The 27247-nt window shown below is 38.9% G+C and overlaps 1 protein-coding gene across 2 annotated transcripts in view; it reads left to right on the top strand.

Moving 5' to 3' along the window:
- Positions 1-27247, top strand: part of HELZ (helicase with zinc finger) — a 165485-nt gene that overhangs the window by 132483 nt on the left and 5755 nt on the right. For both annotated transcript variants that reach the window (XM_012803215.2, XM_023511111.1), the window contains exons 28-32: positions 3416-3495; positions 7504-8116; positions 8507-8741; positions 9874-10390; positions 25295-25547. In XM_012803215.2, the coding sequence (XP_012658669.1) occupies positions 3416-3495; positions 7504-8116; positions 8507-8741; positions 9874-10390; positions 25295-25547 (1698 nt within the window). The remainder of the gene's footprint in view (positions 1-3415; positions 3496-7503; positions 8117-8506; positions 8742-9873; positions 10391-25294; positions 25548-27247) is intronic.

Below are 27247 nucleotides of genomic sequence, written 5' to 3'. Positions count from 1 at the left end.
TCATTGTTGTTTGGCAGGCCCGGGCTGGATTCAAACCCACCACCTTGGGTGTACGTGGCTGGCGCCTTAGCTACTTGAGCCACAGGCGCTGAACCTATAGCTTTTTTCTTATACAAGTCTACTGGAATTATAAATAAGAAAAAATTATCTGCTTTATTTTTTAGTCAAGTTTATTGACTATTGAATTTATGTGCAGTAAAATTCACCCTTGAAAAATGTACATTTGATAAGTTCTAACAAATACCCAGAGTTGTTAACAAACACCAGAATGAAAATACAGATATTTCCATCACCTCAAAAAGTTCCCCCACTGCCCCTCTGCAGGTCAGTCCTGTCCTCCTCCACCCTGGGCTAGCACTAATTTGACTTTTATCCCTATATTTGATCTTTGGTATGTCATAAACGGAATCCTATAGTATATAGTTTTTGTGAAGGGCTTTGTTCACTTAGCTGATGGCTCCTGACCTCTCTTCAGGTTGGATGCGTCAGTGGTTTGTTCCTTCTTACTGTTGATTAGGAGTCCACGATATGGACACAACAGTGTGTGTTTATCCATTTATCCATTGAAACACATTTTTGAATACCACTTTAATAAACTTATGTTTTTATTTCTCTTGGATAAACACCCAGGAGTGAGTTTGCTGGGCATGTTGTAAATGCATACTTAACTTTATAAGAAATCGCCATGTTGGGTGGTGCCTGTGGCTCAGTGAGTAGGGTGTCAGCCCCATATACTGAGGGTGGTGAGTTCAAATCCAACCCTGGCAAAACTGCAACAACAAAAAAAATAATAAAAAAATAAAGTTTAAAGAAAAAAAAGAAATTGCCATATTATTTTCCAAAGTGGCTGAACCATTTTCATTTCTACTAGTGTAATATATAAGATTTCCAGTTGTTCCTCTTTCTCACCAGCCCTTGATTTAGCCAGTCTCGTTAATTTTACATTTGCTGGTGGATATCCTGATGGTAGTCATTGTGGTGTTAATTTGCATGTCCCTAAAATGAATGATACTGACTCTCTTTTTATTGTGCTCATTAGCCAGGTGTAAATTTGCTTTGCTGAAAGGTCTTTTCATATCTATTCTTGTCTTGGGGTTGTCTTGTTAAGTCATAAGAGTTCTCTATATGTTCTGGATACAAATCTTTGATTAGATACATGTTCTGAAAATATTTTCTCCCAGAAAACGTGGCTCGCCTTTTCTTTTTCTTTTCTTTTTTTTTTTAGGAGACAGGATCTTACTCTGTCACTCAGGTTAGAGTGCAGTGGTACAATCAGTCATAGCTCACTGCAACCTCAAAATCCTGGGCTAACGTGATCCATGTTTATCAGCTGGACAAGTAGCTGGAACTACAGCCACAAGCCACCGTGTCCAGCCTCTTTTTTTTCTTATTTTTTTAATAGAGACAGTGTCTTACTATGTTGCTAAGGTTGGTCTTGAACTCCTAGTACAAGCAATCATCCTGCCTCAGCCTCTTAAAGTGCTGGGATTGCAGGTGTGAGCCACTGTGCCTGACCTTATTTTCTTAATAGTATCTTTCAAAGGGCAGAAATTTTTGCTTTTGATGAAGTCCAATTTATTCAGTTTTTCCATGAATAGATCATGTTTTTGGTGTTGTGTCTAAAAAACTTTGTCTAACCCCAGGTTGCAAAGATTTTCTCTTATGTATTCTTCTAGAGGGCAGTGGCATCATGATAGCTCACTATAACCTTAAACTCTTGGGTTCAAGTGATCCTCCTGCCTCAGCCTCTCAAGTAGCTGAGACTGCAGGTTCTTGCTGCTATGCCGCTAATTTTTTAATTTTTCTTAGAGGTGGGGCCTCACTATATTTCTCATGCTGATCTCAAACTGCTGGCCTCAGGCAGTCCTCCCACCTCAGCCTCCCAAAGTGATAGGATTACAGACATGAGTCACCATGCCTGGCCAGTTTGGGGATGCTTTTTCCTTTTTTAAAAAAATTATTTTTTTCTTGATGTGTTTCATTTTGGGTAGTTTCTATTGCTGTGCCTTCCAAAAGTTTGCCAGGTTTTTCTTCTGCAATGTGTGTTCTGCTGCTAATTCTATACAGTGAATTTTTCATTTCAAACATTTTAGTTTTCATGTCTTAAAGTTTATTGGTAAGGTCGTTGTGGCACGATAATTTACAGAGTTCCAGTGGCATTCCTAAAAGACTGTTTTTGAACAAGAACCCAAATCAAGGATTCCTTCAAGGAATTTAAACTACCTAGAATTAATTTATGTAGATTAAAAGCCTTTCACATGTGCAAAATTATTTGTATATTATAACTATACTTTTAAAACATTTTACTTTTGCTTCCTCAACTATTTATCATCCACTTATATGTAGTTTGATTTCTATTATTTTTAAACACTGTAACTACATTCCTTTCTAAATATCTTTATTATGTTTAGATTCCTTTACTAAATTAGACTGACACATTATTTGGATTTTCACTTAATTTGCATTTGTAAATGATTAATGAATTGTGCCTTCATAAATAGGCAAGAATGCCAAGATCTTTAAAATGTCTATTTTGAGAAAATGAAGCTAGCTGGGTGTGGTGGTTCCTGCCTGTAATCCTAGCACTCCGCGAGGCCGAGGCAGGTGGATTGCTTGAGCTCAGGCATTGGAGACCAAACTGAGTAAAAGCAAGACCCCATCTCAAAAAATAGCCAGGTGTTGTGGTGGGCGCTTGTAGTCCCAGCTGCTCTGGAGGCTCAGGCAAGAGAATCGCTTGAGCCTAGGTGTTTTTTTTTTTTTGAGACAGGAGCCTCCCCCTGGGTAGAGTGCGGTGGCATCTCAGCTCACAGCAGCCTCCAACTCCTGGGCTCAAGCGAGTCTTCTGCCTCTGCCTCCCAAGTAGCTGGGACCACAGGCGCCCGCCACAATGCCTGGCTATGTTTTTTGGTTGCAGCCGTCATTGTTGTTTGGCAGGCCCAGGCTGGATTCGAACCCGCCACCTTGGGTGTACGTGGCTGGCACCTTAGCCACTTAAGCCACAGGCGCCGAGCCGAGCCCAGGAGTTTGAGGTTGCTGTGAGCTCTGATGGGACATCACTCTACCCAGGATGACAAAGTGAGACTCTGTCTCAAAAAAAAAAAAAAGAAAGAAAAGAAAAGAAAAAGCTGTAAATTCCTGGAGATCGGACAGTTTCCTTCGGAATTATTTGATATTTTAAGGTTATTCCCTTATGTTTTTGCCTTGGCAATGAGGTTTGCTTCATTTATAAGTTTTCTTACTTGCAGAGAGACTGTAACTCTGAAAATTTAAGAACAAAACCCAAGTAGTAATATGAATCAATAATAATGGATGAAAAATGTTTAAAGTATTTTGCTTCTTTGTTTAATGCTGAGTTTCGTTGGAAATGTCATATTTACTGGAGAAAACGTATAAGGATTTAAAAATATTTTCTCAGGTAAAAGTGATACAAATAATCCTGGACCCGAAATTAATAAGATTCGAACACCAGAGAAAAAGCCTACAGAGCCAAAACAGGTATGCTGCTGTCATTTAGTGAATGCTTTGTTTTCATGGATTGAGTCATATGGTCATCTCGGAGTCCTGCTGTTTTATAGAAAAGTATCTGCCTTTTTACATTTATGTTCGTTTCACAGAGATCTCGTGGATCATTTTGCCCCTTTTCCCTCACCTTTTCTTGGATTGTTACTGCATTTATCAATATACCTTTTTAAAATTCCATTTATCAATGATAGACTTGAATTTAGCAACTTTTTTTGGCCAGGGCTGGGTTTGAACGCGCCACCTCCGGCATATGGGGCCAGCGCCCTAGTCCTTTGAGTCACAGGTGCCACCTTGAATTTAGCAACTTTTTGTGCTAAGGTAGTAAATGAAGACAGAGCTACAGATGTGTCATTGAACATTATCTCAGATTGGGAAGAGCTGTGATAGTGAAGAAGGCAGGCTCCACTTCCTCCAGTCCTGCACGCTCCCCTCTCATTACACCCACTGTTTAAATCCTTAACTCATGATTTCTCCCTTCATCTACTTTCTCTACTCATGTGCTGTGAGCCAGTCGGAGAAAATCAACTCACTGGTTGAATTAGTGCCACTGGGAATTCATGGTTTCCAATCTCGTGGAACCTGCGGGGCTCCCCTGCATTTCTTGCACATAGCCCGAACCCCTGTCCCCAGTGCTTTCAGTGGCTTTTCTCAAGCTGATCACCTTCTACCTTTGATCATTCTCATCCTCAGAAGGTGACTTGGCCCGAAACTTACGTCATCAGGATTTCCTCCCATTCATTGGTAAACGTAAACTTCCCACTTTTTCTCCAGCCTCGATCACCCTTCCTTCCGTGCCCCCGTCTCTGAGGGAGGGCCCTGTGAAGACTGACTTCTCCTTTTCTGGGCACCTCGTAGACCCTTGTTTCTTCTCATTTATTTTTAGACTCTTTCTACCCACTGGTTCATCCTCCTCAACCGACAAGATATTCATGTCTCTCCAAACTAAGTCAACTGATGGACAGACTTTAAAGAGAAAGAGACCTTGTTTTGCGTCCCTCCCCTTAGTGTGACTGCTCCGCGTCTCCTGCGCTCCCCCTCTCTCTCTTCCTTACCCACATAGCTTAGTTGTAGGTCTCAGCATTTCACTCAAACTATTGAACTCCAAGTGACCACATCTTCAGAGCATACTTCAAATGTAGTCTTACTTGACTTTTCTTAGTTTTTGGCACAATTTTCTACTTCTGCCTTTGACCATCTTGTTTCTTTTGTTTTCTATGACACATTTCTACTTTCCACATATCTCTCTAACGCGGCCTTCTGTCTCTTTTATAAATTCCTATCCGCCCTTTCCCATCTGTCCTCAGTCCTTAAGTTGGGATTTCCCAGAGTTCTGTCATTGTCCCACGTCTCTTTGCAGTCTATGGTTAGTTACTATAAATAAGTCCAATCTGTGATTTTAACTACCCACTTCATGATAATGACTTCCAAATCTGCATCACCAACCTCAGCCTAGCTTTAAGCAACTGTTATTCTCTCTGTGCAGTTACTTACGTCTCATAAACGTCTCTGACTCACAGTTTCTACATCTGGAGGGATTCAGTGCCCACTGGAGGAGCTGCGGTATGAACGAGGCCCGCTCTTGATTGATAAGAGGGGGCCTGCAGCGAAAGTAGGAGTAGTGTGTGTTTGGGAAAGGGTGTGGAGAGAACCAGTGACATGTCAGGATGCTGCCCCGGTGCCAGCTCGGTGAAGCCAAGATAGCTAAGTGTCTCTCCTATTCTTGTTTTTAAATTTCTATTAAGATTCTTCTCTGTTAGAGAACTTGAAATCTGATGAGCATGTTTCATTTCTTTACCACCCTGATGCTTGAGGCCCAGGAAAAATGAAGGAAGAAGAACTTATCTTTTCCTTTGACTCAGTATTAAGAGAAAAGTGGTAGAAGAGAATCTAATTCTGACCTAATTCTGATAGTGGCAGACACAGACTTCTTTAGACCTTACGGTCCTCTGTCCTGATTAGTGAGCGCATTGTGGTGGTGCAGTCCTGATCTAAATTTCTAAGACCCAGACCTAGTTTCCTATGTCAAAGTCAGAAGGAAGGAGGCAGTTACAGTGGCAGCTTATTCACAAACAGCCTTGACATCAAGTTACGGTATTCCTCATGTGATCAGTGTATATAAACATTATCTTCTGGAAGAAAGTTATCCCAGATGAATGTAACTTCATTCATTAAAACGATGGAGATTTATGAGGGAAAATATTTGTTTATAAAGAAGTTTCATCAGGGTCTGAGGCATCTGAAGAGCAGGCATTGCAGCTGCTTGGGAAAACTTGGATACAGTTGTCATCCTTCCTGCTTATTTTCTTAGATAATTATTTATATGCACCCAGTAATCTTAAAGACCTAAAACTGGCCATTCGAGGTAGGCGATTAGAGATGAGGGTGCACTTGAGGTACAGTTGGCACCACAACCACTTGTTGCAACAGCTTGGTCACCAAATGCATCCCAGCTGCAGTTCAGGAACAAGCTACTTGTTCTGCTTTCTTGGGAGTGGCCAGTTCCATGGCTAACTTGGAACTTGAGAGCCTTGGGTGAGGCAAGTACTCTGCAATCCTCAGAGACTATTTCATCATTGACGTTTATTAGGAGATTGTTAGGCCAAAGCAGCTCCCTGAGTCAAAGACAGAGCTGGAAAAGACAAAGTGCTTCTTTCCACCCTATTTTTCATTTTTCACATTGGCATCTCTAAAGATCAAACTTACATTTCAGAAGGTTGATAATACTCCCTAGCTTAAAGACCTTGTGTAGTTTACTGCTGTTTACAGAATTAAAAACAATGTCCTCAGTATTATAATCATTCAGGCTCTTGTGTAAATTGGGCTTTTGTTGTTTCATCTGATGTCAAGAAGGGAAAACTAACATGTAAGCAAATGGAGTCAGAGCTCTCTGTGTGCCAGACTTGTCATGTTTCCCAGTCTGCCGTGCTTTGCCCTTCTCTCAACCTTTGCATAAGCTGTTACCTTCACTTGGAATATCCTTCCCTCTCTGGAATATTCCAGCTCTTTTTGTAAGATTCGACTCAAATGCCATCGGCTTTGTGAAAGCTTCTTTAATTTTCTCAGGCACTGGGAACACATCCTCAGACAGTCCCTCTAATTATATGTTTAGATGTCAATATCTTCTACTGGATCTAAACCAGAGGTTAGCAAGTTTCTACTGTAAAGAGCCAGATAGTAAATCTGAGGATCTGTGGCCCACATGGTCTCTGTTGCAGCTGTTGAAATCTGTCATTGTAGTGCAAGGCAGCCACAGACGGTATGTGAGTGAGTGAGTGTGGTTGTGTTCTGGAAAACTTCATTGAAATCCACAGAAATCTGGTGGGGTGGGAATGGATGTGGGGGGTCGGGGGGTGGGTCATAGTTTGCAGACCACTTCTCTAGGCTCTTAGTGGTATAGGCCAAGTCCTCGTATCGATTTTTTAATCATCAGCACCAGGCACAGTGTCCTTGGCAGGGTCATAATAAATGTTAAAGTAAAGAACGTTGTTATACCATGGCAAAAAGTGACATCCAAACTGGTTATTTCATTGTTCATTTCAAAGTTGTTCTAATTGAGACACATCTTTTTATTAATATAGGTAAGTTTGAGAGAATAGTTTAGATGTATAAAAGCAATAAAATCAGAAGGAAAGAACACATTTTAATGATACATGTCAGAAGGAGACAAATGGCTTTCTAAGGAAGAAACTGTGAAATTAAAAATAATGTTTTTAAATGAATTTAAATGGTTGTAGTAATAAAATGGCAGGTTTTTTCCTCATGACTCAAATTTAATATGCTAGGTTTTTCTTTGTTATCTTTTTTAATTTAAAAAATATTTCCTTATTTCATTGAGAGAGAATGAATGAGTGGGCACCCAGCACTCCTGCTGTTACGGATAAGAATGTATCGTATCCTTTATATGGGTAGGATTGGGAAAAGGTGGAACGTCACAGAACTCAGATTTTCTGCAGTTAAAAAAGCCTTCTTATTTTTTTCTAGGTTGATTTGGAATCAAATCCACAGAACAGAAGTCCTGAATCACGTCCTGGTGTTATTTATCCCAATACCAAATTTCCTCGCAAAGATAATCTCAACCCCAGACACATAAATCTGCCCCTTCCTGCTCCCCACGCACAATATGCAATCCCTAATCGTCATTTCCATGCCCTTCCCCAGCTACCAAGACCGCCATTCCCGATTCCACAGCAGCACACCTTGTTAAATCAGCAGCAGAATAGTTTGCCTGAACAACCAAATCAAATGCCACCTCCACCAAATCAGGTAGTCCCTCAGCAGAATCAGCTGAGCCAGCAGCCCCAGCAGCCGCAGCAGCCTCAGCAGCCTCCGCAGCCACCACCTCAGCAGCCACCGCCTCAGCTTTCTCCTGCGTATCAGGCAGGACCCAGCAGTGCTTTCTTTAATAATGCAGTTTCTCATCGACCACAGACTCCTCCTGCAGAGGCTGTGATTCCTGAGCAGCAGCCCCCGCCCATGCTGCAAGAAGGCCACAGCCCTCTGAGAGCCATTGCGCAGCCCGGCCCCATTCTTCCTGCACATCTGAATAACTTCATTGATGAGAACCCCCCAGCATTACCTATAGGAGAGGCATTAGGTAAGCTTTCCTAGTAGTGCTAGATGCGAGAAATTCAGATCATTTACCTAAAATGATGTGTATTATACACTGTTGGTTTGGGTCAGAATTGATCCATTTCTTCAAATAATGCCAGCAGAAATCAACCATTTAGTGTAATAATCAGATTCCAGTTCCAAATGGTGGGTGATAGGAAGTATTCAGTTGACGTCAGATTCATCTTCCTGGAAGCGTCATCATTATCCTAACTCTGGTTTTTGGCAAATTTAGAAAACATTTACTTTCTACCAAAACCAAATTGCAGCTATTTCTTTGTCTCTGTGGAGAAAATCTGTTTGTTAAAAACTCTTGGAAAAATTAACTTAAAATCCCAAATTCGTGAAAACTTAAATTTTTCACAATGTTTTGCAGATCGAATACATGGGAGTGTGGCTCTGGAGACGTTAAGGCAGCAGCAGGCACGGCTGCAGCAGTGGAGCGAGCACCACGCCTATCTCAGCCAGGGCAGCATCCCGTACCCGCACCCTCACCACCCTCACCTCCAGCATCTTCCTCAGCCACCCCTCGGGTTGCATCAGCTGCCAGCGAGGGCAGACTGGAAGCTCACCAGCAGTGCCGAAGATGAAACAGAGACAACGTATTCAAGGTACTAAAGCCGACTGAAAATAGCCTCTAGCACATGACCCCCCCGGCTATTTTTTTTTTTTTTAATGTAGTCTTTTTAGCTTCAACTTGGAATATTGCCTCAAAGAAATCAGATGCAGGCTTTTTAGCACTATGCTACAAAGTTTCCTTGATTTACTCTAAAATATGGAGAATTCATTTAGGAGTAACTCTTACAGACCTAGGCATAGATGATCTAATTTGGTTTGTAAATTAAATGGGGTCCCTTGCTTTGTGGTCTCTTCTGCAAGAGAATCACAGCTTCGCTATAGGTGTTTTGTTGGTATGTAGTAATAATACTTACAAACAATGAGTAAAGACAAAAGTAAGCTGGAAATTAAAAGTTAAAAATTATAAATTTTCCATTAAGTTTTTTCTAGTTGTACACAACTCTGTCTTTTTACAATTATTATAGCTACTTATAAGTGTTCAGTCCTAACTGTAAGCTTGCTTTTATGGCCAGTGTCATGTGACTGTCATGAAATGTTTCCTAATTCCTTCTGAATAAGGTCCACCATCGTGATAACCTTTTATTTTTCTTCATTCATGCATTCATGAGACAGAGCCTTGCTCTGTTTCCCAGGCTAGAGTGCCATGGCATCAGCCTAGTCTATGGCAACCTCAAACTCCTGGATCAAGTGATCCTTCTGCCTTAGCCTCCCTAGTAAGGTGAGACTACAGGTGCCGGTCACAGCACTTAGCTAATTTTTCTATTTCTTTTTAGTAGAGATGGGGTCTCACCCTTGCTCAGGCTGGTCTCGAAGTGAGCTCAGGCGATCCATCCGCCTTGGTCTCCTAGAGTACTAGGATCACAGGCGTGAGCCAGCGTGCCTAGCCCATAGTGACCTTTTATAACTTTCAGTTATCAAAGGAGTGCAGGGACAAAAACAGGTGTTTTTAATACAAAGGGAAAAAAAAATCAGGTAATTGAGCATTTAATGTCTTCAGTTCTCATCTGTTGAGTGTTAATGCTTACATTTGAGATTAATTAATACTCGTGCTTATTAGTATTATGATTTTATTTGTAGAAATTACATGCGTAGTTGGGAAAGCTCGCCTTACTGTGATGGAGCCTTTCTTTTGTCTTTTCCTCATATTTCATCATTTTCTTGTAGGTTTCAAGACTTAATCAGAGAACTGTCTCATCGTGATCAAAGTGAAACGCGGGAACTAGCTGAAATGCCACCACCTCAATCAAGACTTTTGCAATACAGACAAGTGCAGACTAGGAGCCCACCAGCAGTCCCGTCTCCCCCGTCCGGTACAGACCACAGTAGCCACTTTTCTAACTTTAATGACAACAGCAGAGACATTGAAGTAGCCAACAACCCAGCATTTCCACAGCGCCTCCCACCCCAGATATTCAGCTCTCCTTTTTCGTTGCCATCTGAACACCTTGCCCCACCTCCCCTGAAATACCTGGCACCTGACGGAGCATGGACTTTTGCTAACTTGCAGCAGAATCACCTAATGGGGCCTGGCTTTCCCTACGGCCTACCTCCACTGCCTCACAGGCCACCACAGAACCCTTTTGTACAAATACAGAATCATCAACATGCTATTGGTCAAGAGCCATTTCACCCACTGTCATCTCGAACAGTATCTTCTTCTTCGCTCCCTAGCTTAGAAGAGGTAAATGTCTTTCTTCTTATTTTCCTTTTTTCATTTTGGGATTAGTTGATTATTGAAAATATTGACAGTAATTGATTTGAGAACAGCAATAGACAAAACTGAATTTAATAATCAGTTAAAGATAATCCTTTCTGGTGGTGCCCGTAGCTCAGTGGTTAGGGCGTCAGCCACATACACTGAGGCTGGCCCCCAGCCTGGGCCAGCTAAAACAATAATGACAACTGCAACAACAAGAAAAAAATAGCTGGGCGTTGTGGTGGGTGCTTGTAGTCCCAGCCACTTGGGAGGCTGAGGTAAGAGAATTGCTTAAGCCAAAGAGTTTGAGGTTGCTGTGAGCTGTGATGTCAGAGCACTCTACCCAGGGCAACAGCCTGAGACTCTGTCTCAGAAAAAAAAAGGTAATCCTTTCTTGGAAATTATTTTACTTACCGCCCTCTTATTGTGGTATTTCAGATCTTACAGAATGGTGTCTATTGTTGAAACGTGAAACTCCTTAAGAGTCTTTTATGGCTGTTCTGAATGTCTAAGGACTCTTATTTATTCAAGCAGCTTTATCTTTCCTAATCTGAAGAAATGGTGTTTAGCGGTTCATATTTTTACTTTAAGTTACAGATGTTAATTACAAATTTGTTGGCTTGGTGCCCATAGCTCAGTGGTTAAGGCACCAGCCACATACACCCAAGGCTGCCAGGTTTGAATCCATCTGGGGCCTGCTAAACAACAATGAGAACTGCAACAAAAAATAACTGGGCATGTGGCAGGCACCTGTAGTCCCAGCTACTTGGGAGGCTGAGGCAAGGGAATCTCTTAAGCCTGAGAGTTTGAGGTTGCTGTGAGCTGTGACACCACAGCACTCTACCCAGGGCAACATAGTGAGACACTGTCTTAAAAAAAAAACAAAACAAAAAGGATTACAAATTTGTTAATTGGAGATTTCCAGAGATGCTGGCTTTTCCAGCCCCGGGTCAGTTCCCAGTGCTGGCTGGGCTCCTTCCATTGCTCATCAGTATGTTAGACTCAGGAGGTTGATGTGCAATGAGAGTCTGATTCCCAGATGTTAGAATTTGCAGATATTTAACATAAAACTGACTCTGCTAAACTAAGCATTTTAAGGTAAATTGAATTTTTTAAAATTAAAATCGATAAAAATATAAAGGGAAATTACAAACATATTTCACTTATAAATGAGGATGCAATATCCTAAACAACATATTAACAAGTTGAATTAAAAATTATTGTTCAAATAATGTACTTTGGTCAAAATTAAATCCAACTTATGTGAGAATTAGTCACTGTTTTCTTTTTTTTTCCTTTTCCTTTCAGCTACTCCCTCCCTCCTTCTCTCTCTGTCTGCTCTTCTCTTTCCCACCATGTCATTAATTGTCATTAATTGTCCTCATATCAAAGCTGAATATATAGGATTCATGCTTCTCCATTCCTGTGATGCTTCACTAAGAATAATGTGTTCCACCTCCATCCAGGTTAATACAAATGCTGCAAAATCTCCATTTTTTAAATGGCTGAATAGTATTCCATGGTGTACATATACCACAGCTTGCCAGTCCATTCCTGGGTTGAGGGGCATTTAGGCTGTTTCCACATTTTGGCACTTGTAAATTGAGCTGCAATAAACAGTCTAGTACAAGTGTCTTTATAATAAAAGGTTTCTTTTCCTTCTGGATAGATGCCCAGTAATGGGATTGCAGGATCAAACGGGAGGTCTAGGTTGAGTTCTTTGAGGGTTTTCCATATTTCCTTCCAAAAAGGTTGTATTAGTTTGCAGTCCCACCAGCAGTGTAAAAGTGTTCCTTTCCACATCCGTGCCAGCATCTGCAGTTTTGAGATTTTGTGATATGGGCCATTCTCACTGGGGTTAGATGATATCTCAGGGTGGTTTTAATTTGCATTTCTCTATTAATTAGGGATGAGGAGCATTTTTTCATATGTTTGCTAGGCATTCATCTGTCTTCTTTAGAGAAGGTTCTATTCATCTCTCTTCCCCATTGATGTATGGGATTGTTGGCTTTTTTCATGTGGATTAATTTAAGTTCTCTATAGAGCCTAGCTATTAAGCTGTTGTTTGATTCAAAACATGCAAATATCCTTTCCCATTAGGTAGGTTGTCTATTTGCTTTGTTTGTTTGTTGTCTCCTTAGCTGTACAGAAGCTTTTCAGTTTAATTAAGTCCCATTTGTTTATTTTTGTTGTTGTTGCAATGGCCATGGCAATCTTCTTCATGAAGTCTTTCCCCAGGCCGATATCTTCCAGTGTTTTTCCTATTCTTTCTTTGAGGATTTTTATCATTTCATGCCTTAAATTTGAGTTCTTTGTTCATCTTGAATCAATTTTTGTGAGTGAAGAAAGGTGTGGATACAGTTTCAGTCTTTTACATGTGGATATCCAGTTCTCCCAGCACTATTTATTGATTAGGGAGTGTACATTCTCGTTTAGTTTATCGAAGATTAGGTGGTTGTTAAGTTGTTGGTTTTCTATTCAATTCCAAATGTCTATGTGTCTATTTTTGTGCCAGTACCATGCTGTCTTGACCACTATACCCTTGTAGTACAGCCTAAAATTTGGTATGGTGATGCCCCCGGCTTTGTTTTTATTACTGCCTAAGAACTGCCTAAGCTATATGGGGTTTTTTCTGGTTCCATACAAAATGCAGAATCATTTTTTCCAAGTCTTGAAAATACGATGTTGGTATTTTAATAGGGATGGCGTTGAATCGGTAGATTGCTCTGGGAAGTATAGACATTTTAACAATGTTGATTTTTCCCAGCCGTGAGCATGGTATGTTCTTCCATTTGTTAAAGTCCTCTGCTATTTCCTTTTTTAGGGTTTCATAATTTTCTTTATAGAGGTCCTTCACCTCTTTTGTTAGGTATATTCCTAGGTATTTCATTTTCTTTGGGGCTATGGTGAAGAGAGTTGTGTCCTTATTTAGCCTCTTATATTGACTGTTGTTGGCGTATACAAAGGCTACTGACTTGCGGACATTGATTTTATATCCTGAGACATTACTGTATTTTTTGATGACTTCTAGGAGTCTTGTGGTTGAGTCTTTGGGGTTCTCTAAGTGTAAGATCATATCATCAGCAAAGAGGGAATGACCTCCTCTGCTCCCATTTGGATGCCCTTTATTTTCTTGTCTTGCCTAATTTTATTGGCCAGAACTTCCAGCACTATGTTGAATACTCATGGTGACAGAGGACAACCTTGTCTGGTTCCATTTCTAAGTGGAAAAGCTTTCAGTTTAACTCCATTCAGTAAATATTAGCTGTGAGTTTGTCATAGATAGCTTCAATCAGTCTAAGAAATGTGCCACCTATGCCTAAACTCTTCAGTGTTCTAATTAGATAGGATGCTGGATTTTATCAAATGCTTTTTTTGCTTCTATTGAGAGGATCATATGGGCTTTGTTTTTGCTTCTGTTGATAAGGTGAATAACATTTGTGAATTTACATATATTAAATCAGCCTTGCATCCCTGGGATGAAACCTACTTGATCATGATGTATGACTTTTTTGATGATAAGCTGTAATCTATTGGCTAGGATTTTGTTGAGAATTTTTGCATCTATATTAATTAGTGAAATTGGTCTGAAGTTCCAAATATTGATCCATTTCCTTCACATTGTCAAATTGCTGGGCATAGACTTTCTGGTAGTATTCAGAGACAATCTCTTATATCTCTGTGGCATCAGTTGTTATTTCCTCTTTATCAATTCTCACTGAAGTTACTAGAGATTTTACTTTTTTATTTCTAGTTAGTCTGGCCAAAGGTTTATCTGTTTTATTTATTTTTTCAAAAAAACAACTCCTTGTTTCATTAATTTTCTGAATGACTCTTTTATTTTCTATTTCATTGATCTCTGACTTAATTTTGGATATTTCTTTTCTTCTGCTGGGTTTAGGCTTAGATTGTTCTTTTTCCAATTCCATAAGATGGCTTGCGAGCTTGTTGATATGCTCTCTGTCTGTTTTTTGAATGTAGGCTTCTAAAGTGATGAATTTTCCTCTCAGGACTGCTTTTGCAGTATCCCACAGGTTTTGGTAGCTTGTGTCTTCATTGTTGTTATACTCAAGGAAGTTAATGATTTCCTCTTTTATTTTTTCCTGGACCCAATTGTCATTCAGTAGAAGGTTGTTTAATTTCCATGCCTTTGTGTGGGGTTGAACGTTTTTGTGGGGTTGGGTTCCACTTTTAGTGCCTTGTGGTCTGAGAAGATGCAAGGTAAAATTTCAATTCTTTTGATTCTGTTGAGGTTTGTTTTGTGTCCTAGGATATGATCAATTTTGGAGAATGTTCCATGGGACGGTGAAAAGAATGTATATTCTTTATCTTTTGGAGTGTTCTATGTACGTCTATCAAGCACAGGTTTTCTAGGGTCTCATTTAAGTCTCTTATATCTTTGTTTAATTTCTGTTTAGAGGTTCTGTCCAGCTCTGAGAGAGGGGTGTTAAAGTCCCCTATTATCACCTATCATGGTGTTATAGGATATCATATTGCTCAGACTAAGTAAGGTCTGTTTCAAGAATCTAGGAGCATTTAAATTGGGTGCATAGATATTTAGAATCGAAATGTCATCTTGTTGTATTTTTCTCTTGACCAATATGAAGTGACCATCATTATCTTTTTTGACTTTAGTTGCTTTAAATCTATGTGTATCTGAAAATAAGATTGCAACCACTCTTTTCTTCTGAATTCCGTTTGCCTGAAAAATTGAATTCCATTCCTTAACTCTGACTTTTAATTTGTCTTTTGACATCAGGTGTGTTTCCTTCACAGCAAATAGATGGCTTGTATTTTTTAATCCAATCACCCAATCTATGCCTTGTCAGTGGGGGATTCAAGCCACTGATATTTATTGAGATAATTGGTAAGTGTGGGTGCATTCTGTTCATCTTACTAAGTGAAAGTCCATTGCTTAGTTTTATCTTTTGCATCATTGTGGAAACTAGGTTCTGTCCTTTAATTTCTGGGTATTTAATTTGCTGAAGGTCCATTGTGATGGTCAGTGTGTAGAACAGGTTGAAGTATTTCCTATAGAGCTGGTCTTATTGTGGCAAATTTTCTCAGTGTTTTCATATCAGTAAAAGATTTGATTTCTCCTTCAGTTTTAAAGCTTAGCTTAGCGGGATACAGAATTCTGGGCTGGAAATTGTTCTGTTTAAGTAGATTAAAGGTAGATGACCATTGTCTTCTGGCTTAAAAAGTTTCATTAGAGAAATCTGTGGTCACCCTGATGGATTTGCCCCTGTAGGTTAGTTGGCGCTTACTCCTGCCAGCTTGCAAAATCTTTTCTTTTGTCTTGACTTTAGATAGTTTCATAACAGTGTGTCTTGGAGAAGCTCTATTTGAGTTGAGGTGGCCAGGAGTCCAGTATCCCTCTGAAAGGAGTATGTCAGAGTCTTTGGTGATATTTGGGAAATTTTCATTTATAATATTCTCTAGAACGGCTTCCATTCCCTGGGGCATTCTTCTTCCCCTTCTGGGATACCCATCACTTGTATGTTTGAACACTTCATAAGGTCCCATAATTCTGTCAGTGAACATTCTGCTTTCTCTCTCGTCTTTTCTGCCTCTTTAACTATCTGAGTTATCTCAAGAGCTTTATTCTCTACCTCTGAGATTCTTTCTTCTTCATAATCTAATCTGTTGTTGATACTTTCTATTGCTTCTTTTTTTTTTTTTTAATTAAATCATAGCTGTGTACATTAACTTTCTATTGCTTCTTTAAGGTCCCTAATTGACTGCTTCGGTTCCTTCAGCTCTGCCGTATCCTCTCTGTATTCTTCATAGTGTTCATCTTTTATTTGATTCTGTTTTTGGGTTTCCTTTTGGTTATTTTCCACTTTCTCAGCAATTTCTTTCATTGTTTTTTGGTTGTCTTCCACTTTCTCAGCAATTTCCCTCATTGCTTTCATCATCTGTATTTTAAATTCCCCTCCTGTCATTTCTGAATTTCTTTATAGGTGGAATCCTCTGCAGTAGCTACCTCACGGTCCCTTGAAGGGGTTGCTGTGGACTGGTATTTCATGTTGCCAGAATTTTTCTGCTCATTCTTCTTCATGAGTGTTTTCTTGTATCTGTTTCCTTGCCCTAATTTTCCTTTCACTTCCTCTTGCTCTTTAAGTTACTGTGCCTCTGGCCTAAAGTTTTAATGAGTCCTCCTGTAAGTTTTCTAGGGAGCATTTAGATGAAGAAGGCTTAGCCCAGTTCTAGACCACCAAGGCAGTGACTCAATAAACAGCAGTCACTGGTCTTCAGACTCTGAAAACTTGTTTGTGATCATTTCTTCTCGTGGGGAGGTGATGCTGGTTAAATTCAGATACAGCTGCTGGTCTTCCATCTACTTAGTTACTCCTGTACAAACGGTAACAGCACTTTTTTTCTCCTTTTCCCAGGATGTCTGTGTCAGGCAAATTGAATTTTTATCTCGAAAATTCTTAGATATTTCCACAGAGCATCTTTTTGGACCTTTATTGATATGAAAAACTTAGTAATTTCAGGTTATAAAACTTTTCAAACTATAAAAACCGCCTAGCTGATCCCAGTAAGTTTGCAGTGACTAAAGGTAAGAATGTGTAAAGCTGGGTATGGTCATTATCAATCACGGGTCTCTTAACACAAGATGAGCATTTCTAATTGTGATATATGGAAAATGTTTTTGATGTTAAATTCATTTTGGCAGTTTCTAAATGATTTCTAAAGGCCCTTAGAAATAACCAATTCAGGTTTTACAAATTCTCTGCTACAGATGCTGATTAGAAGTCAGGTTTCCTAGGGAAAGCTTTATCTTATTTGTAGAGTTTTAGAGGTAATTTGTTCAAATTGTTCCAGTGTTCATTAATTGGTTCATTCTGTGTAATAACTGTCATGAAAATGACTTAATTGTTATTTTAGAATCCTAAATTAAGTAATAGAGTAATAAAGATGAATTGGTATCTGTATGTGTATATTTTGGGGATCTAGAATTATGGAACCATATTTTAGGAAGATTTGACAGACATCTGACATGATTTCAAATTACAACTGAATAGTAATGTAATTTTCAGTTAAGTGATGTTTTGTCTACTACCTATTTATGATAAAATTTATGTAACATAAAATTCACCATTTTAGCCATTTTAGATGTACAATTTTGTGGATTTTCGTATATTCACAGTATTTTTCATCACCCTTAAAAGAAATCTCATAACCATTCAGCACTTTTACCCCAGTGTCCCTACTTTTAGCCCCAGCAGCTGCTACTCTATTTTCTGTCTCGGGAGACATTTCATAAAAATGAAACCAGATATGACATGGACTCTTGTATCTGGCCTTTGAAATGCGTCCACACTGCAGCGTTTGTCAATACTTCACTCCCTGTCGTGGTGGAATAATACCCCGTCGTACAGATAGGCTACCACTTGTTTATCTCTTCATCCGTTGGTGGACGTTTGGGTTATTTCCATAATGTCTCTGTGACTATTCTAGAACAAGTTTTTGGTGGGAAAATTTATTTTTGGTTTTCTTGGGTGTGTATCTAGGAGTGGCATTCCTGGGTCATATGGTGACCGTGTGCTTAACTTTTTGAGGAGCTGCCAAACAGTTCTGTACAGTTCCCTGCAGCAGTTTTTGTTCTCACCGCAATGTATGAGGATCTCAGTTTCTCCACATACTTTTTTTTTTAATCATAGCCATCCTAGGGGATGTGCAGTCAGGCCTCCCTGTGGGTTTCATTTGCATCTCCCTGATGACTGATGCTGTGGACACATTTGCACGCACTTACTGGCCGTGTGTGTATCTTCTGTGGGGAAGTGTCTGTTCATGTGCTTCAGCCATTTTTAAAAATATGTGTCCTTCTGTTTCTAAATTATAAGAGTTTTTAAATACATTCTCTGTGTTAGACTCTTAATCTCATGTATTATTTCAGTTATCTCTCTAACTCTGTGGGTTGTTTTTTCACCTTCTTGATAGTGTCTTGTGATGCATCAAAGTTTTAAATCTGGGCAAAGGACAGTGCGTTTTTTTCTTTGGTGACGTGTCATAACTAAGTTACTATTGCCTAATCCAAGGTCACAAAGATTTACTTCTCCATTTCCTTCTAAGAGTTTTATAGTTTTAGTTTGTACACTTAGTTCTTATTTTTTTTTTATCCATTTTAAATTAATTTTTTGTGTTTTGTGATGCTGGTACAAAGCAAAGCTTTTAGAATGTGCTTCACAATAGATAGAGAAGGTATCCAAATAGAATAGTTTGATTGAAAGTGTTCCTAAGTAATAAATGGAAAATTCTTTTTGAAAGCCTCAGGATTAGTTTATGAAGCTGCACATTTTTGTGTTACAGTGATGACATTATTGCAATGGCTTTCTAATAAAAGCGGAATGCTCATAAGTCACTCATTTTGATCAGCTTTCAGTAAATCGACATTTACTTATGCCATCTCAGAGATGACATGTATGCTTCTTTGACATATCTGCTTTGAAATATTTCTTATTCTGCACGTTGGCTTTTGAGAACAAAGACAGGTGAGAACCATCTATTCATTTTCATTCTTCCCTTCAGACGACTCTGGTTTTGAAGTTAGTTGATAGTTTTGATTTCAGTACCGTTGTCTAATCACCTCCTCCTTCCCTAAAGTTCCTTTTTATGGAGCCAAGTATCGTACAAATGTAGCTTGAAGATGATAATCTTGGTAGATTATTGATATGTTCTGCCTAGTCTCACTTTAGAAGGAGATGGTGATAGTTTCTGACTCGCTTGTTTAACCAGGTAGAAATACTGTTCTCTTCTGACACCTCTTCTCAGAGACTGGGGATGCATGGTATCTAATAAGCCATCTAATGCATGTAACAGAGACAGTGATCAGCAAATTAATAAATTAGGCCTCCATTCATGCTTAAATTATTGTAACTAATTTAAATGAGATGTTCTATTTTAATTAAAGCTTCTGGTACCGTAGTTAATGAGACTTGGAATTTCCACTAGAGCATTTAGCTCTTCCTTGGTGATTAGCTTTAGTAGTGTAATTATAAACAGAGCCCTAATTAATTAAGTTGCTGACCTTTCCCCCAGTTATTTATTTATACACATACGTGTGAAATGGCTTGCTACCCTCAGGTTAGAGATATATTTTATAAGGCAGTGGTAAGTGAATTAGGAATTCTCACGCTAAACTGATAGCTGTCTTTAACAGTGGAAATTTGTACAAGAATTTAGTAATTTAGGTTTTTCCTTATTTAGATTTCATATGTTGAATGACTTTTGAAATGTTAGCATTACATTTTGGCATTTAGAAAGAAATGCTAGCAGGAGAATTTGAAAATAATGACATGTTTAGTACAGTAATGATCTGATAGTCCAACACGAAGAGTATTTATAAACCAGCAAACATGGATGGAATTGATACCAAACCCAGAATCTCTGCAAGGATCTCTGACAGAGTAGAACAAGCCTTTAAGCAATAATAATAAAATTATTTAAGACCTGAAGGCTCTAAAATTAAACCTGACTGTCGTCATTGACAAGATTGCCATGTAAAAGTAAAAGAATAATCTGATTGTCTGGAGATGTGTATAGAGGGCGTAGTCTCTTCCTGAAAAAAGCCTGAGATCAGGGCAAAAGCTACAGACACAAAAAGTCAAGAAATAAGACCAGAAGGGAAGAAAAGTATAGTTTATATATTTAAACAAGTGTTGAGGCCCGCAAGACTGAAGTGTTGATGGAAATACAAAGGGCTTTCTCTGTCAGAAATATTCTTCTTTTGCAGCCTGGGGATCTTCTTGTAAAATGTTTGATTCGTGGGGGATCCTTGTCTCCTTCAATTATTGGATAGAAAGTTCCCTGGGGGCAGGAGGGTTGGGGGGGGTGGTGGTGGTCATTTTAAGCTTGTTGCCCAGAATGCATTTCATTGCAGTTAGTATACTCCAGTTTTCTAAATTTAAATCACTTACACGGGCTTAGATTTGTCATTGTACCTGTCACATTTTAGCAAATATATCGAATTGTTGATGGTTATTAAAGTTGATAGATTATGTTTGAACATTTTCATCATAAAAAGGTAAAATATTCTCATTGGCAAAGATTTTGATTTATTTAAGACTTTCAGATAAATCTTAAAACATTTGAACTAGTTGAGACCTTAGAGATCATTTACCTCTCTTTTTTGAAAAGATGTCAAAAGACTTGCACCAAAGCAGTTATTAATTTGAGTGGAGTTGAGACTCCTGACTTCAGGCCCATGCTCTTCAATCAGATTTATGCCTGGAAATTGAGAAATGATGGCAAGTACACAGAACTAGATGTGGGGGGAAACAAGAGTATGTTCTTGAGGATTAAATCTTCAGTTGTAGAAAATGTCCCCTTTTTTTTCTGGGTGATAGAGAGAAAGGGAGATGGTTCATTTTAGGACTCTTGAGTTTGGAAATTGATCTAGTTCTCGCTGCTAAATTGTCAACTGCTGAAATAATTTAGAGTTCTCAAATATCAGAAAATGAACTATCAGCAATATACTTAATTTCTCAGTATTCTTTATGAATAAAACAAAATTTCTCTGGCTTTACTTCCCCTGCCTCCAAAAAGAGTTGTAAAATTTACTTAATTTTAGTAATTAGGATTCTTCAGAGATAATGCAAATAGTTATGAGTTGAAGCATAAACGTTTACTGTGAACTATTTTATTTCCTACCCAAACTGACGTTTTCTCATTGTCAGCGGTATCTGCTCTGTAATGGACTTGACTATTTCACATCCAAGGAGAGTAAGTAAGAGCCAGATAGATCAAGATAGCTTCAGATGTCACAGCAGTGAGTCTGACTTTTTTCTCTCGTGCATTACATCACATTCATTCTAATATCTCTTCTATTACCTTGTGTAGGGATGTAGGAAAATATTGCTCGGTGGGAAAATACTATTTGTAAATTATAAGTGCCTTTGCCTATGAGATAATTCAAATGGTGCTTTTCTTTATTTAGACCTAAACTGATTGTAATGCACTTCGCCGCAAAGTTACATTAATTTTAGTGCACAGACATGCCTTGTTTTTCATACTTTGCTTTGCTGTGCTTCACAAATAGCGCATTTTTTTTTTTTAACAAATTGAAGGTTTGTGGCAACCTTGAGTCTAACAATTTTGTTGACACCATTTTTTTCCAAACAGCAGGTGCTCACTGATACCAAAACTAGATAAAGACTGTACAAAAAAAGAGAAAACCGTGGCTTAAAGGAGTAGGGCCGGCCTCATATGCTGGAGGTGGCGGGTTCAAACCCAGCCCTGGCCAGAGACTGCAAAAAAAAGAGAACTGCAGACTAATTTACATTGAACATCAGTATAAGTATCCTCAAAAAAAGCCAATTGAATTTGGCAACATATGAAAAGAATAACAAACCATGACCACGTAGGGCTTATCCATAGAATGTAGGGCTGGTGTGGTATATGAAAATAAATGAAGGTAATCCACCGCACTAACAGTCTAAAGAGAAGAATCACACAATCATATCAGTAGATACGGGGGAAAAAAACCCACACACATTTCACAGAGGCAATGTCTCTACTCATGAGGAAATTTCTTGGCAAATAGAAAGAGAAACTTTCTCATCCTGTTAAAGGCATCTGTAAAAATCTTGTAGCTACCATCAGACGTCACGGTGAGCGACCTGGATGCTCAGTCATTCCTCGAATGCTTGTAAGATTAGGAACAGGTGACATCGTGCTGGGATTCTTAGCCAGAGCAGTAAGGCAAGGAAATGAGAGACATGGGGATTGGGAAGGGAGACATCGAACTGTTCTCATTCACAGATGACATGATTGTCAATATGGGAAAAAACAAGGAATCTTCCAAAAAACAAACAACAAAAATCCTGTAAATCTTGAATTTAGCAAGATTGAAGGATACTAGGTCCACATGCAAAAAATCAATAACATTTCTATACACTAGCAATGTACAACTGAAAATCAATATAGAAAAGCCAATGCCATTGGGTGGCGCCTGTGGCTCAAAGGAGTAGGGCACCGGCCCCATATACCAGAGGTGGCGGGTTCAAACCTGGCCCTGGCCTAAAACTGCAAAAAAAAAAAAAAAAAAAAAAAAGCCATGCCGTTTCTAACCGCACAAGGAAAAATGAAATACTTAGGGGTAAACCTAATAGAACCAGTGTATGGGATCTGTATGCTGGAAATTACAGAACTGCTAAGTTGTGATTTATTTGGTATGTAAACTATTTTATTCATTTGCCATTAGGGTTTCTCAGCCTGTACTCAAATTATATTTTAGAAGAGGTTTCAAAGTAGCAAGTCATTTTTTATGCATTTATCTTTATGTTGTATACCTATGACATAGATGTACCAACAGACTTTTTAAAAAAACGTATGTATCTTCAATCTATCTATTTTAAAAACATTAAAGGAATTTCAGGTTTTAGGTTTTTTTTTTTACTAAGAAAGAATGGATTATATTGATAATGTAATTCATCTCTGTTGATGAGTGCTTAGAAACTGTTATAGACATGTCATACAATACTTCACCAGATCCTGCTGTGTGTGTCAGCTCAGTGAGTTTTTAATTTTGGTTTGGAAGATACAGAATGATGCACATTTTCTGTGAAGTATAATTGAATATTGTCTCATCACTTTTCCATTTCTTTCTGATTTTTGGTTTTTCTCATTTAAGCTTTGTGGTTCATTTATCTGTTCATTGTAACTAGACTGTGTGTGTTCATTATTTAATGAAAAAGCTCTTACAAAGTTATGCCTGGAATTCAGGTGAGTATATTTAGTGTTCTGCATCACCAGGGGACTAGGTTATTACAGCCTACCGTTTCTGAGGCCATAACCGACACGAGTTTTATACTTTTGTGTTTGCACGTAAAGATTTTAGAGTGGGATCCCCTGCAGATTGTGACCGGGCTAAACACTCAGGGGATGATAGTAAAAAGAAACTCTTCATTTCAGTTTTAAGAACGAATTGTCTTCATTACCAACCCTGTTAAAAATGACACACTGCACAAGCCACCGTGATCAATCAGATCATTCAGGGGTTGTCTGGGCACAGAGAAATAAAGCAGTGTAGAAAGGCTGGCTAGTCTACTCAGTGCCTTAATCCAGACCAAGAAATTTCAAATGTGCTGATTAAATTCCTAGTTGATACAAAATTAATTAGTATAGTTAATATTCTAGAAAACCAGAATCAAACTCAGATTTATTTGGCCATTGAAAATAATTGCCTTTAAAGCAGAGTAAAATTAAAGATGAATGTAGATATTATACTTTGAGACAAAAGAATTATAAAAATATATGAGAAAAGAAATTAACCAGGGGACAGTATCACTTCTTGCCTTCCTCATCCAGTGGCTGAGACTTGGAAATGCAGGAATAGCCTGGCCACTCACAGCTAATAGTGAGAGAATCGCCCCTTTCCTACCCTTTCCTGCTGTCTGCTCAGGGGCATTCAGTCCAGATCCATCCTTTGCCCTGGTTTATATCCTAGTGGCTTCATCTGTTTTGACCATATATTCTCAACGTTTATAACTACAATTTCCTGCCATGTAATTGATCTGATAGCGTCCACTTATATTCTTTTATGTTGCAAAGAAAACATCCCCTTACCATGCCAGTTCATCTCTCCCTTTTCTTTTTAATCTTGGCTCCAGTATCTGATTTCTAGTTATTGCTAATAACAATGATAAAAGAAAGATTTCCCAGAACCATAACTGACCACAAACTAAATAGCAAATGTATTGTTATTCTTGGGGGAAACCAGAAAAGCTCCAAAAAAGCCAATTCCATGTTCTGTCATTTGAGACTGAACATGGAATCTTATCTTTCTATGTTGTATTAAAATAATTATGTAATAATGAACTTGTCCTATGTGCCAGGAACTATTCTAAATGCTATGCACATTTAACTCATTTAATTTTCATTATGTAATAATGAACCTGCCCTATGTGCCAGGAACTATTCTAAATACTATGCGCATTTAACTCATTTAATTTTCCTAGCAATCCCAAGAGGTGGGGACTGTGGGTAACTCATTACCTAAACAGATGAAGTTCCCAAGAGGTTAAGTCAGTTGCCCAAGGTGACACTGCTGGTAGTGAAAGGCAGAGCCTGAAATCTGTCCTAGATAATCTGGCTCTAGACAGAGTCTGATACCTACCCAAAAGAGTCTGACACGAATAAACTGAGGAACACTTAGGTAACAATTAAAAACTCTTGACATGGCTACCAAATCTTGTTGGGAGGGTTAAAGGAATTTGGATTGTGCAAATCTAGGGAGTTTAGGGAGAAGAAAATATGAGGAGTGAGTTAATTGGGTTTTAAACATCTTAAAAAATATTTTTTGAAGAAATTAATGAGTATTCTGTGTTCATTGAAGATTCACCAAAAGAAATGCAGTAAAGTCCAGTCAGGGGGACTTATGTTGTCCAAGAGTAGTTAGGTCAGAGGTTATGAAGGCTGGAGCCCAAGAGACAAGTCTAGAAGGGACGACTCTGTGCAAGGTCGCAGTGATCCACGTGACTTGTGATTCTACTTTGCCCAGGTAATTGGAAGCAGATCTGCTCCTTCATAGTTCATCTACTGTTACTTAAATGCCAACAGAATTTTAGAACTAAGACAACTAATTCAACTCTCATACTTTACTGACAAGGAAACAGAATCAGAAATCAGACGTGTGTCATGATAGGACTGTGTAGTAAGAGACTGAACTGAGTTTTTGAACCCAGGTCTCCTGATACCATGTCCAGAGGCAGGCTGCCCTTTTTTTTTTTTTTTGTAATAAGGGAAGGAGGGTATTACAGGCACAGAAGAGAATATTCTTGGGAATTTCTACCTAACACAAGGAGATTGCTAGGGAGCTAAAAGGGAGAAGGCTGAGGAATGGGATGCACTGATTTATGATTTATTTTTTTCTTTGCGTAGTATGAGCCCAGAGGACCTGGTCGGCCCTTGTACCAAAGAAGAATTTCATCTAGCTCAGTCCAGCCTTGTTCTGAAGAAGTAAGCGCTCCTCAAGAGAGTCTGGCTCAGTGTAAAGAGCTTCAGGACCACAGTAGCCAGTCTTCTTTCAACTTCTCATCCCCGGAGTCCTGGGTAAACACCACCTCATCTGCTCCCTATCAGAACATTCCGTGCAATGGATCCAGCAGGACAGCTCAGCCCAGAGAGTTGATAGGTAAGATAGAGCTGGTGAGGCTCGGCGCCTGTGGCTCAATCGGCTAAGGCGCCAGCCACATACACCTAAGGTGGCGGGTTCGAATTCTCCAGCCCCGGCCTGCCAAACAACAAGGATGGCTGCAACCAAAAAATGGCCGGCGCTGTGGCGGACGCCTGTGGTCCCAGCTGCTTGGGAGGCTGAGGCAGGAGACTCGCTTGAGCCCAGGAGTTGGAGGTTGCTGTGAGCTGTGAGGCCATGGCACTCTACCCAGGGGGATAGCTTGAGGCTCCGTCTCAAAAAAAAAAAAAAAAAAAAGATAGAGCTGGTGGTGGCCAGACTCAGTAATTTTAACTCCTCAGCTCCTGGGTATTTATGAAATTTTTCTTCTACCATTGCCCCATTTGCAGTGTTATCTTTGAATAGTATTTAATGCTCATGGCTCACAAGTGTGTCTCAGGTACACTTACTAATTCAGGACTATATTGATCCCATGTTTATGGTCTGGAACGTTAGTAGATGTACATGTATCTATATTTGAAAACTGATCATTTTAACCTGTGAGTGAATGAAAGAAGAAATGGAACTTAAAATGATTTCCCAATAGATAGAAATACCTTCACTTGGGAAAAATTTCTGGTTTATTTTTGTTGTTGTTTCTTCAGGGAGTTGGTATCAGTTGGTTTCAATATCAGTTCTCAAGGGTTTGTTATCAATAAAATGTCGACAGCTTGCTATTTAATAGAGTATAGCTATGAGAGAAACCAGCAAAGTGTAACATTTTGGCATTTAGAAATCCTTTGTTTATTCCTTATATGCTACTAAACTGAGAACTCCATTGCTAAAAAACACAAAAGGCGTAAGTAGGATAGGAACAGACCAAGCCCTCTGAACTTGTACTGTACATTGGGAGGTCTACATCCTTGAACATGAATGCACTTTTATAGTTCCTTTATTCTCTTTTTCATAGTGAATGTGAAGAAATTAATTATACTATTTGAGTTCTCTGATTCCTTCTTTTGTAAGCTAGACATTGATCTTTGTGAACAAGTCTGAGATCTTTGTGTGGTAAATTTCTGCCTGGCAGCATCAACTTTGTATTTGAAATTAATTTTGTTCATCTTTAGAATGTGACTCTATTGTTTCTGTAACTGACCCATTTTTGAGTATGTGCCATACAAGCAAGCATATTTTTAGAACAATAGACGTGGTAGGGCAAAAAAATTTAAAGATTTTGCTTTTGTTTCTTGGTAAGAGACAGTTTCATTTTAACCTTTAAACATTCTTTAGTACCCATTGAGTGTAAGCTACTTTATTTTGCCTGGAGCTGCTTTGTAATTTTACGATCTGACATAAATACACTCAAGTTAGCATATTTGAGTTTCCTGAGAAAAAACTAAATTATGTATGAGTGGTGATAACTTGTTATTTTTTGGTTGTTTTGATAACATCATTTCTCCTCTTTTTTCTTTTAACCTAAGTTTTAGGGTAGCTATTGATCCAAATGAATAAAAATCTTAACCTGAGCTGATAAACTAGAAAGTTCTTGAACAAATGCCCAAAGCTCTTGTCATTTATGGCATCTTTTCTGCAAATACAAAATGATTGTTTTCTTCATTGCTTGGACAGATTGTAGTATTTTTTAAATTGAAAGTAACAGTTAACGGCTCGGTGCCCTTGGCTCAAGCGGCTAAGGCGCCAGCCACATACACCTAAGGTGG

This window comes from Otolemur garnettii, unplaced genomic scaffold (genome assembly GCF_000181295.1).
Source record: "Otolemur garnettii isolate 467f Iridium unplaced genomic scaffold, OtoGar3 scaffold00018, whole genome shotgun sequence".
NCBI lineage: Eukaryota > Metazoa > Chordata > Mammalia > Primates > Galagidae > Otolemur > Otolemur garnettii.
Note: the sequence above shows the minus strand (reverse complement) of the source record. Positions and strands in the feature narration are given on the sequence as shown.